The 13253-nt window shown below is 36.6% G+C and overlaps 1 protein-coding gene across 1 annotated transcript in view; it reads left to right on the forward strand.

Moving 5' to 3' along the window:
- The window catches only part of LOC128863010 (insulin gene enhancer protein isl-1), a 122672-nt gene extending 114420 nt beyond the window's left edge, over positions 1 to 8252 (forward strand). The window contains exons 5-9 of the mRNA XM_054101890.1: positions 4188 to 4308; positions 5736 to 5898; positions 6015 to 6230; positions 6320 to 6503; positions 6603 to 8252. Coding sequence (XP_053957865.1) covers positions 4188 to 4308; positions 5736 to 5898; positions 6015 to 6230; positions 6320 to 6503; positions 6603 to 6982 — 1064 coding nt within the window. The 3' untranslated portion in view covers positions 6983 to 8252. The remainder of the gene's footprint in view (positions 1 to 4187; positions 4309 to 5735; positions 5899 to 6014; positions 6231 to 6319; positions 6504 to 6602) is intronic.
- Positions 8253 to 13253: the final 5001 nt, after the last annotated feature.

Here is a 13253-nt window from a genome sequence, read left to right on the forward strand (position 1 = left end):
TCGGTTCCTTTGTGGAAATAAGTTCGCAATATTTTCCAAAGTTTTTAAAACAAAAACGACTAATTTCGTTCCACGGCGATGGAATTTCAGTGTCATAACAATTTATGATTCAAAAGTTAACTACATTTGGTACATCCTGATTCTGCACGTACAGTAACGGCGATAAGAATTCAGACATCTACAAATTCACCGATCTTTCTCCTTTATTTCAAATTTGAGCAAATTTTCAAATTTTGGTTTTGAAATGAATAAAAATACAGTGACGGCGATAAAAATTCAGACGCCAACAAATTCACCGATTTTCTTCTTTGCTTTATTTTTCTCTTCAGCGAATTTTAAAACTTTGTCTTTGTAATCAATAAAAATAAAACAAAAATAGTGTGGCGCTTACAGTCCCAAATAAAATATTTGGATGTCTTTCATCAAAGCTTATGGAAAAGTAATAAATTATTATATATAGAATACCCTGAAAAATCTGCCCTCTTCCGGAGAATTCCAGGCTCGTGGGAAACGCCGCTTCCACTTCAACCTACTGTCGGGTTTGCGTATAACTTTGCCGTGAATTAAATATTTTTGACCTACTAAGCTCAGCTTTGTTGTCGAATTTGACTTTGTGACCTGCCATTAATGTTTCAGATCCGTAGCCTGAGGTCTAAACACACGACGAATTATGAATTAAATTTGAGAGCCCACTTGGGCAAATAATTAAATTCGTCCTTTGTGATATCATAAAGAGGAAAACAGAGGGAGAAGAACAGAACAGAGGGTGGAAAAAAATAAAAGAGGTTTTAGATTAAAGGAAGATGATTGCAAAACGGTGGCTAATTACAATTTCGTTAACCATTTCAAGCTACTGATGAAATTCGTCCAGCGATTGAAACCTAAACCAGCTATATTTGCAGGGGTAGCAAAAAAGTGAGAGCCAAGATGCTTGAATCTTAACTCGGCGACAGCAAGAGAGCTGAGGAGAAGATACTGAGATAATTTCACTTCATTCTCCAGACAGCACCCGAAGCTAAGTCTCACCCCATGGAGGCCATAGGTTTTCAAGGGAATCACAGTCCCCTCATTTCACAGGGAAAACAAATCGAGGGCATCATAATAAGTATTTTATTACTGAAAGTTTGAGTTACAGACGCATTTGGAAGATGGCGCCGGTAGCGTGAGGAGCTTCAAAGCTCGTTAGAATATATAATATGTTTCCCAAACTACCTAAAATACGGCTTATGGTTGATTAATAGACATTTTAACCAGATACCTTAAATGTTTAATTATGTGTGTGTGTTTTTTTATCTGGAGGCGAAATCTTACATAGATCCCATCAGCATAGACGGCTTGCACGATTCATACTGCCCGCTAAAGGTACACCTCTTTTGCGACCACGCACAGTCAGTGATGTCTTACTAAACTCGACTAGTGAAATAGTACACCCACGAGCTAAACACTCAACTCCGTCACCTGCACCACTCTCCCTGCGGAATCGCTTCAAGGTATTACTTCGCTGGGTTGGTTAGCTTTGTAAAAAGCCTCGTCAATTTCTATCGGCTATTGCTTATCGTTTGCTCAATGTATATAAGCACTTTTTGAATTAGGGTAACATACGCAGCTACCTCCACCCACTTTTCTTTTGACTCCAACATGAACTCGACTATGTCGGTTGCATTTGGAAGGCTTCTTCCTGCCAAAAAACGTCGAAAACGCGTGTGTGTCCTTTCCTCTCTGTATTCAGAGAGATCTTCAGACCTCTCGGACAACTCTTAAATAAAGGTTGGTGCATCTGTCTGGTTTCTTCTCACGTTACCAGCCGATTTTTATCTTTATGGATTCCATTCGCCTATAATTACTTACTTACTTGGGTGGCGGTTCACCCGTATTTCGGTTTTGGCCGAATCCAAAATAGTGCGTTAGCTCTTTCTGTCCTGCGCTCACTAGTGCCACTTAGAAATCCCGAGTGTTGACAAGTCCTGCTTTCGGTCCTACCTGCACTTCCCTCCCTTTCCCCTTTTTCCTTTTTGGGGTACCATTTCGAGAATGATAAGCATTTTGTAGAGTGTCAGTGTAGTCCTTCGAGATAGAGCTCTAAATACTTTATAGTAAATACTGTTGGCAAGAGTTAGTCTCCGTTTATCTCCAGTCTGAACTGATTTTTGTAGTTGATACTGGTGCTAAGGTAGACAAAGTCCTTCACAACTTCAAATCGCTGATTGTCAACACTGACATATCGTCCTCCTATGATTAACTGAAAAAAATATGCTATAATGGATTAAGAAATGCAAATTTTCAAGTTGATTTTAGTAGAATTAAAGAGCTAAGCAATCATCTAAAAATAATTTTTCAAAAAATTTAGTTTTTATTAGCCGCATATTTCAAACTCTCACCCTTTAAGCGCCGAGCTGTTGGGATTTTTATACCCTTCACTGTATGCATAGAGCCACAGAATTGAATTTTAAAATTTCTATATGTAAATATGTACGCGCTCGCCTATAACTGCGAATTTCTTTTCCTGCTTTATACAAAAAAAGTCATCTTTCATTCACAGCTAAAGATTTCGGAAGAAACCAATACAAAGTATTTCTTGCACACAAATATACAAAATATAATATACCTACATACATACATACATACATGCAAAAAATATTTACAAAAAGTTGTCATTCCTTTATAATATTTAAGTAAAGAAGCATTTATCGCAACTCTTTAAAGTTAATTTTAAAATTAGCAAGATCTCAAAAATTCCACTGATTCCCAACAATTGATCTCGGAACTTGTCTGGCGCAGCAAGCATTTGCTTTGATCTCACCGAAACGCGCCAGAAAGTAAATATTTTGCGTGCAATTTTTCAACACATTCGGCGGAGAAAACTAATTATAGTTTGGCATACAAAAATTCAAGAGGGAATATCATCAGATACGAATATTTTTTTTTTTGTTTTGAGGCAAAGGGATTTCCAATGCAAACATGAAAACTGCAGAAGTTTATTTGAATTAAAAGTATAAGCGAAAGAACTTCGCAAATAAATTATTCGAGTATTATTTAAAGTAGTTGGAATATTTAAAAAAAAATGTACTCGTATTTATAAAAATTAAGTCTCATCGTGAAAAATTAGAGGTCGATATAAGGGTGGTTAAGTTTCAAGGGCCGGTATTGATTTTGAATAAAATACAATTTTTTAGGAAATTATTGTCATTTCTCTTTATTATGATAATATTGGCATGGTTCAATTACGTATAGAACAAAATATGGGCCAAATGACCGGCGCAGCCTCGGCGGCACACTTCCATCCGATGGTCCAAATTTTCGATGACGCTGAGGCATAATGGAGATTCTATGCCATTAATGTGCCGAATCATCTCATCCTTTAGCTCTTGAATTGTTGCTGGCTTATCGACGTACACCTTTTCTTTCAAATAACCCCAAAGAAAGAAGTCCAACGGTGTCAAATCACATGATCTTGGCGGCCAATTGACATCGCCACGACGTGAGATTATTCGGCCATCAAATTTTTCGCGCAAAAGAGCCATTGTTTCGTTAGCTGTGTGACAAGTGGCACCGTCCTGTTGAAACCACATATCGTCCACATCCATATCTTCCAATTCGGGCCATAAAAAGTTCGTTATCATCTCACGATAGCGAACATTATTCACTGTAACTGCCTGACCGGCCTCATTTTGGAAAAAATACGACCCAATAATGCCGCCGGCCCATAAACCGCACCAAACAGTCACTCTTTGTGGGTGCATTGGTTTTTCGGCACTCACTCTTGAATTATCATTCACCCAAATGCGACAATTCTGCTTATTAACGAATCCACTGAGGTGAAAATGTGCCTCATCACTGAAGATGATTTTCTTCACGAAGTGCGCGATATGCATTTCGATTTGAACGCCCGTTTTCATAATAAGCCTGAATAACTTTAACGCATTGCTCGATTGTATATCTTTCCATGGTTCAAGTTGAGTTAGTCTGAAAAAATTTCAACTGAAATGCAGAAAAAGCTTGACGTTTAGGTGTGGTTTACATTCAACATCGGCCCTTCAAATTTAACCACCCTTTATAATTTATAGGTATCTTACAATTTACGTTACAAACTATCTTAAAATTATTTTAGTGTTAATTAAAAATCCAAATATTTCATTCCTTATAGAAATTGCCAAATTTTGATATAGAAATCTCAATCTCATTTTCAGATTCTGGTAGCGAATCGGGCTCACATAAAAGTATTAGGGAAAAAAGGCCTTCGGGTCCATCGGATGGTAAGCCGACACGGGTGCGAACGGTCTTGAATGAAAAGCAACTGCATACATTGAGGTAAGTTTCAAATATTTTCAAAAGGTGTCAAATAATAAAAATTATAGCTGCTCCCTCATTTGTGTTTTAAAGTATTCTCAAAGGGGTCTTACTTGAACTAACAGGACAAAGAATGTAGCTTGAACAGTTTGAGAACTATTAGAAAGCTTTCAAAGCAGATGAAAATACGTGTGACTTTAAATAGTTTGCTTTAGTTTATTTTATTTATTTGTATGGCTAGTCGTTTGCCCCAAGACATGCGGCAGCTATTGGTAGCAACTCAGGGCGAGCAGACGCGGAAAAGTTTATGTATACTTATTTATATGTAACTGGCAGTTACACCCTTTTTTGGGTATTTGGTCAAGCTACTCTTCCTATTTGTGTCGACCCCAAACGGCAGATATTTTATATGAAGAGCTTTTGCCATTACCTGCCGACGGGCGGAAAAAACTGCTATATCATTTTCAAAAAACCTCCGAGTTTAGAAAGACTTCCAACCAAATATAAGAGACCGACTAAAGCGCCTTCACTTTTAACGTGACCCAGGGCTCTAAACGGGTTTATTTGTTCTAACTCGTTTATAGAGGCACAAAAGACCATGAGTTCGAGGTGCAAACCTTCAATGCAATAAACCTAATATAACTCGTTTATAAACATAGATGTCTTGAGGGCTATAAGATTCTACTGTATGCCATTGCACCCCACAAAAAATGCCCTGCAAAGATCTATTCTATTGCCTTTCTCAATAAATTTGCCTTTGGCTTTCTACTTGCTTTGATTTATTCAGGGTGGTCTAACTAACGCTTGCATTATAAACTATCGATTTTTTGGACTTTGGCCGCGAAAATAGTTGCATGAAAAAAATTATGAGACAGTCAAAACATGCGAAAACCTGCGAAATGCGAATAATCAGCCGAAAAGTTGATGTTAATTGTCCGGCTGAAAGCTGTGATTTTAAGCAACTAAAGAATTTTTTGTAGGGCGCGGTTAAAGAGAAATGTTAAGCCAACCATCCAGAGATAACTGCAGAGTTATATACAGTTAGAAGGCCGAAGAAAAACAAATTTTCCAGAATTTTTTCTGAGAAAACTTTTAAATTTATTGATCTAAAAATTTATAGACATATCATTTACCACTCTCATGGTACCACAACTGTATTTTAAGACTTAGTATTAGTAAAAATATTTATTTGGAAAAGAACTACAGCGGATCTCCGGGAGCTCCTCTCAAAACTGACCTTCTGCGGTAACCACTATATCTCTGAACTGATTCCTCCGAAATTAAAAAACCAAACAGATTTCGTTAAAGTGATGTTAAGTTGTCGTTAGTGAGACTAGTGGGTTAAGTCAGCAGTGGCAGCGTCATTTATTTATAGATGACCCTTTATAATATTTTCACCTCACTTTTTGCCGCATATCTAACAAGAATTTTTCGATTTCATTTCTCAGAACCTGCTACAACGCTAATCCGCGACCTGATGCGCTCATGAAGGAGCAGCTGGTGGAGATGACTGGTCTCTCGCCACGCGTCATACGAGTCTGGTTTCAGAATAAACGCTGCAAAGACAAGAAGAAAACTATACAAATGAAACTGCAGATGCAACAGGAGAAGGTATGTCGAAATCAACTGCAAACAATGGACTTTTTTTTTTTTGGAAACCCCTATTCCCTTACGAACTCTAAGTTGAGTTTAATTGATGAAAGTTTATTTTTGCTTTGCGCTTATAGGAGGGACGAAAGCTCGGTTATGGCGCCATGCAGGGCATACCGATGATTGCAAGTTCGCCGGTACGCCACGATTCGCCGCTCAATTTGCAGGGCCTCGATGTGCAAACATATCAGCCGCCATGGAAAGCCTTATCCGACTTCGCGTTGCATGCGGATTTGGACAGCAATGGTGCGATAAACACGCATACGCCCGCGTTCCAACAATTGGTGAATCAGGTGAGTGGTAAACCACATGGCACAAATCAATTATAAGATGAGTCAACGAAATTTTGTTTACTAAGTTTTTGGTTGCTGCTGTTTTACAGATGCATGGTTACGATCTCAATGGCATGCCACCGCTGCCACCACATCAACAGCAAGGACCACATCCGCCACCTCCCGGCCAACAAATGAACGGACCACCCATTGGCAGCATGGACTCGGGCATAACGTCACATCATCACCCGGACAGCACTGACTCATATGTGACCTATCTGGAGAGCGATGACAGTATGCAAGGCAGTCCGTAGAAAAGCATGTGCAAACGAATCTAATTTGCTCTTCTTCTTCTTCTCGTTCTTGTCGATCCAAAAAAAAAATCTAAAACAGAGTCCAAACTGGCTTTGACACCAACATCGTCAATGTCTTTGTCACTGTCTTCATCGTCGTCATTATCATCATCATCGGCATCAGCGGCCACATCAATCGCTTCGCCACCATCAGCCTCAAATACAGCCAATGGAAGTGTGAGTGGCATCGTCGGCCTTAGTGGAAGTGGAGCTGGAGCTGGATCTAGTGGTAGTATTGGTGTTGGTGGTATAGCTTGTGCGCTAAACACAGGTCTCGGTCTGGGAGCCATTGGAATGGGCGGTGGTGGCGGCGGTGGCCTTGGTGGCACAGCGAGCTGTGGCCAAGCGCAATCTGCAACGGAGCAGCTAATGCAAATGTTGCAAAAAGTAACCGCTTCGCCATCGCATGCGGTGCTTTGAAGGATGTACGAGGAGTTCTGTCGTCAAGCCGGAACTCAGTGATGCGCAAAGGGCAAATGTGCAATTTCCAAAGGAGGTGTAAGAGGAGCAGGCGACTATTGGAAGGGCAAGCAGGTATAGAGAAGTAACTGCAGTTGATGAGCAGTATAAGTATATGAGTATGTGTATATGTAGCTCGTAGTAGAAAAGGCGCCTCAGTATAAGCTTTAGTTGCCGGTTGAATAAGAGTGTTAATGATTGAGCACTTCAGCGCGCAATGTCGTTTAACAGTAGCTGAAAATGAGCGGCAACATTCGCGAGACAAGCTGCGCTAGAATTTCGTCACCAAAAATGTGTAGAGCGCGCGTGAAGAGTGTGAATATTACACGAACAATGCTTAAAAGCATGAAGAGTGCACTGCTACGCCCACTGTTGCCTACTGTTAGGCGCAATTTTTGGTAATGAAATTTTAGTGCGTTGAATTACGAAATCGCAGCGCAGTTTAATCAAGTAATAAAATTGTTATTTTATCCAATTGTTGCATGGTTTGGCAAACATTTTCACACTCTTTAAAGAACATAAAATTGGAATTATTTAAAAACTTTCAAAAGAAATGCTCACTCACTTGAAAAGTTCATTAATTGTAAAAACAAAAACTCAGTTTAAAGAAATTGAAAAAAACCTATTAAATATAAAATCATTATTATTACATAATTAAAAATAACTGAAACTAAAACCAAAAGGCAAATAAACATAGGGAAATAAAAGTTTGTAAAAAAATGCAAATCTATATATCTTAGAAAACTGTATATACTACTTATACATACATAAATTTAATACTTGTAATTTGGAGAAAAGTACGTAATTTAGAAGAGGGGAAAATTCTAGTTGAACTAAACTAAGAAAAACTCAAAAAACACTAACAGAATACAAAAAACGTACAACCAAAAAAACATTCACTCAAAAAATTTGCAAATATCTGAAAGAACTTCAAAAAGCAGTAGGTGAAGGGTGCAGGGGTGTGTATCTAACAGGAGGCTATGATAGAGCAAAGCACTCGCTAAAAATTTCTTTGATCGCAATGCAACCGAGGCAATGGCAAACCTTCGAGTACATTTCTGCCATGAAAAAGCTCCTCATAAAAAAAAATGTGTGCCGTTCGGAGTCGGTTTAAAACTGTAGGTCCCGCAAGGCGCATGCCACAAATAGGAGCAGGAGCTTGGCCAAACACCCAAAAAGGGTGTAAGCGCCAATTATATATAATTATATAATGCAACCTAGGCTTGATTGGCGCTTAAAGTTTTTTAATCAATTTTTTTAAATACATTTTTTTTTAATAATTTTTTTTTAAATACATTTTTTATTGATAAATATTTTTTGTTAATTATAAAATTATAAAATTTTTGTTTGGTTATTTTTCTATTGATTTATTTTTTACATATTTATGTTACATAAAATTCAGCCAAGGCTAATCTATAAAAAGTGTTCTGCCTAGAGCAGCTGATTTTTTTTTTTTTGTTTTTTTCTTGCGATTTGATAGCTGGAATATCAAAGTGACCTAAATTTTTGTTGTTGTTTATTTTTTTTTTGTTTGTTTACACTCTGATTAAAAATTTCACATTTTGCACTCTGATTTGTTTTTGTTTACATTCAATTCACCAAATTGCAACCACACAATGCATATAAATATTGTTGTTGCTCTAGTGACTGCACCTTGCACATATTCGCCTAAAAGGCGTTTATGTAGTAAAAAAGGCTAATGACTTTCAACTCAAAGTTATTTGCATCAAAGTGATGGAACTTCGATTGCGCTAAATTTTTTTTTTTTTTTTTTTTTTTGATATTTTATACATATTTCGAATTTCTATACTTAAAGTAGTAATTTCTATACTTAAAGTAGTAGTGAAGTACAAGAAAGACTTGATGCAATGCTAGTTTGTACTAACACATTCGAAATAACATTAATTGATTCGATATTTCAGAGCAGTTCGAGAAACGGCAATTTAAGATTTTTTTAAATAAATAATTATTTCTTAGGATCAGGGCAGCTAATACTCGTATTTGTTGCCTGCGCTCCCTCTTTTTCTGACAAAACTATCCAATAAGCAAATTAGCTGTTCACTAATCCGCGTAACAACCGTCTGTCAAACTAAAATTTCTCGCGATTAACGCCGCCGTCTGTCTAAGCTATAACAGTAATTTTTCATTACGTAGAAGTGAAAAATAATGCATTCAAGAATTAATTGAATGAATAGAAATGATAAAAATAGTTTTGAGAAGAAATTTGGAACTTAAAAATAAGTATTTTGCGCTTAAACAAAAATTTTTTTAATAATTTATCGTTGGAATTTCAAAACATTTACTTTGCCGTATTTGGTATTATTTTTTTGAAATAATTTTGACATTTTCTGCCAATTAGATTTTCGGTCGATAAATTCCTAGACTCGTTTATTTTACGCGCATTGCCACTTTAGACCACACAAAAAGAATTTTTTATTGATATTTGATTATTTTTCTTTTTTTTTAATACATTTTTTTTTTAATATTTTTGTTTTTAATTCTTTTTTTCATTACGAAATATTTGCTATGTTGTATTTGGAATTTTTCCTATACATACCATATTTTGTGCTACTGATTTCTAAATTCGGACTAGCAATTTTTTTAGTTTACAAATTTCAGTTTCAATTTTATAATAATTTTGAAATTTTCTATCAACCAAACATGGGGCAAGTTTACCTAGAGGATCTTTCGGCACATTTTTTCTCTTGCAAAACCACTCATATAAACGTTGAAATTTCGCGCCGTAAAGAGTGGCTTTCGTTAGCAGTATTTTCTGTTCTGATTTGACAATTTTTCCAATCTTGGTCGCTTCCAAAGAAAAAATAATAATTGCAATCTACTGCTGCAAAAATCTAAGTCAGTTCATTTATCTACGTAAACCCAACAATTTTTATGATTCGATCAATCAGTGGCGCAGGAACCGCCAATTTACTTTTACTAATTTTAAACTCTGTGTAAACACACCTTAAGGGGCATCAGTGGATGTAGCATACATTTACTGCTTTTACAGCCAATTATATAACTTTTCGCGTACTATTGGAATTATTGAGAACTATTTAAATATGTGTGTGTCTTTTTTTTAAGTAATCCTTAAGCCTACTTCAGTCTGTGTCCCTACTGCTTTTTGATTTAAAAATAGGCACGCAAAAGTGCCATCCAAATGTTAACTAGAAATATAAAAACTCTTATACATACATATATCTTTTCATGAAAAAAGTGTAAATTAAAAAACAAAACCCGAAATTAAAATAAAAACTTTGCACTCGACCGCTTGGTGCGCGATTTGTATATAAGTAAACATTGTACATATACATACATATACAAAAATATGTGCGCAAATCTTTATTGTATATAGGAGGGACTTAGGTACTTTACAAAGATTGTAACTAAAATAACAGAAACAAAAACAAAATAATAATTAAGAAAAAAGTGAAACAAATAACAAATTGTTAGTTTTTAGTTATTTCAGTATGTGAAACAGTTGTATTATGCATTGTGAAAAGGAAAATTAATAACTAAACATAGGCAGGAAGGCACACAAACAAAGAATGATGGGGATGTGATGCTCCGAAAAGGCTGTCAACTCCCAATGGACAAAAGCAGCGCTTAAGAATACAGCATCCAAAAACCAGCAAAAACTTATACAAATTAAATTAAAATATGGTAAATAAATGAATGAAAAATGAATAAATAATTAACATTGTAATTAATTTTAGTATTCATAGAAAATGTTTGAAAATTATAAAAATGAATGAAAAAATAAAAGAAAATATTATTACAATATTAAATTTAGTTTGTGGTTTTAATAAAATATTTATTGCAGGCAGTGATATTAGTTAATTTTTAGTTAGGTAGTTAGTTATGTATGATATATTAATTGCACAGACTGCATGATTCCGTACTTTAGTTGGGAGAGAAGGTTGCGCACTACAATTGAAGAGGAGCGATGGCACAAAGGCATGAAGCCTGGCCATAGAAGTTTTCACATCTATGCAGACTGATCTAAAACTTTAGATGGAGTCGGAGCAGGTATTTACTGCTCAAAACTAAGGATAAGGCAGCCTATCAAGCTGCCAGACTACAGCAGTATTTTCCAACCGGAAGTTTGTGCTGTGGAGAAAGCCGCGGAGCTAGCCTACACTAGAACAAGAAAAAACTCAACAATTAATATGTACGTGGACAGTCAAGCAGCAATAAAAGCAATAAGCTCATATTGTATTAAGTCCAAAAATGTTCGACGGAGCAGGGAGGCCATAGAAAGGCTAGCCGCAAACAGTAGGCTGCACATCTACTAGGTACTTGGTCACAAAGGCATTATGGGGAACGAAATAGTAGATGAGATAGCAAAAAGTTATGTTAGACTACCATTTGAACAAAAGAACGACATACCAAAACCGCTAAATACAATATACAATAAAATGGACGACCACATGAAAAGGCGAGTGGAAGCTAGGTGGACTAATCTGACCACATGCAAAACAGCAAAAGTCATGTGTAGAACTAACGACAAAAAACTGACTCAATTCGTACTTACGCTCTCACGAAAGGACTGCAGAACTGTCTTAGGTATGCTAACAGGTCTTAATCTATTGGTTGCACATGCGTACAAGGTAGGGATTGCTAACACGGACAAATGCAGGAAATGCAGAGAGGATGTTGAGGAGAATTTAGAACATCTTCTGTGCGTTTGTCCGGCATTATTAAAAACGCGTTTAAAATGCCTGGGAGCTCCATTGTTTGAGGGCCTCTAGGACGTCTCAAAAGCGGATCTCCCAACGCTGCTTAGATTCGCCAAAAGCGCTGATATCCTACATGATGTCTACTTTCGGTATTCTTAGAGGTAGGTCTCCATCTGTTATCGCTAGGGACCAAAAGGTCTATGCGTGGCTTGTCGCCAACCAGGCTAACCTAACCTAACCTATGTATATTAATTCGCCAAAAAAGAACACAAAACAATTCGCAGAGCAGCTGATACTGAGAACTCACTAGCATAGAATGTTTTCACCAAAACCTCTGAAAACAGTTACTTTGAATGAAATCCGTCAATCATTTGATCGAACTAACGAATTGATTAGTTTATCACGTCCGCTTGTTAGATACACCAAGTTCAGACTTCGTAAAAAACATTCCTTTCTCCCGCCCTTCATTTGACACCAAAATAAGTTAATATATTTAAAACTGGTTTATGGTCTATAGCTGTTCTATAGCTCCTTGGCGATGCTACGACTACTAACATACCACTCAACCTCGCTTATTTCTGTGATTTTATCGCCATTTTCGAAATTATCGACATTTTCTTTAACATCGAAAAAGCCTGAAAGGCCTGGCTTGGCAAAATGTACCGAATTTTGTCTTTGATGACTTCCATTGTTAACACCCTGTAACTCACAACTGAACAGAACATCTTGAGAACGAGCATAAACTTAAAATTTTATGGATTTATTTTCCCACTTTTCTCTTTGAATTTTGTAAAGTAAATAATTATTAATTGAAAATGTTTTTAATACCCACTTTTGAGAGTAGTTACAGAGAATCCCATACATGAGCACACCCATAAAACACACAAAAATTTAAAAAGAGGTTGTCTGTAAAGTCGGTTAACTGACGATAGTTTAACGTGACAACGTCGTAAGAAAATACTGATGTAATGGTTGCAATTTTCAAAACGAAATTTTAATTTTATTTGTTTGATAGATATTTCGTATGGATATAGAGAAGGGGGTAAAGGGAATCGCAATGGAATTGATCAAGTTACATTTACACAAACGTAAAAAATTACAAAACATTTATCAAATTCATGAAAGATATGTTCAATTTCGATTGTGCATCAGACGTTAATAAGTCAACACCACTAAGAGGCACCATCATCTCTATGAAATGGTTCATTACCATGCACACAGGGAGAAGGCATACGTAAATACAAATATGTGAGTTTATATCCATATGCGCATATACATACATATATATGCTCACTCAAGTAGGAGAGAGCCAGATGTCGAACGTTGTCGAACGCGGGGCTGATTTTGCCTCTTTGTCGTTCGTTCCGCGCTCTCGCTTGCAGTTCAAGCAAGGTAACGACACATGAGCAAGATAACGACGAATGAGCAAGATAACGACGATTGAGCAAGATAACGACGCATTTTTTCGTGCGTGCAGCCGGCTAAATCGAATTATAAGTCGGTATCACGTTAAAACAGAAAAACAAAGAATGTGTTTAGTGTGAAATGTCATC

This window comes from Anastrepha ludens, chromosome 5 (genome assembly GCF_028408465.1).
Source record: "Anastrepha ludens isolate Willacy chromosome 5, idAnaLude1.1, whole genome shotgun sequence".
Classification (NCBI taxonomy): Eukaryota; Metazoa; Arthropoda; class Insecta; order Diptera; family Tephritidae; genus Anastrepha; species Anastrepha ludens.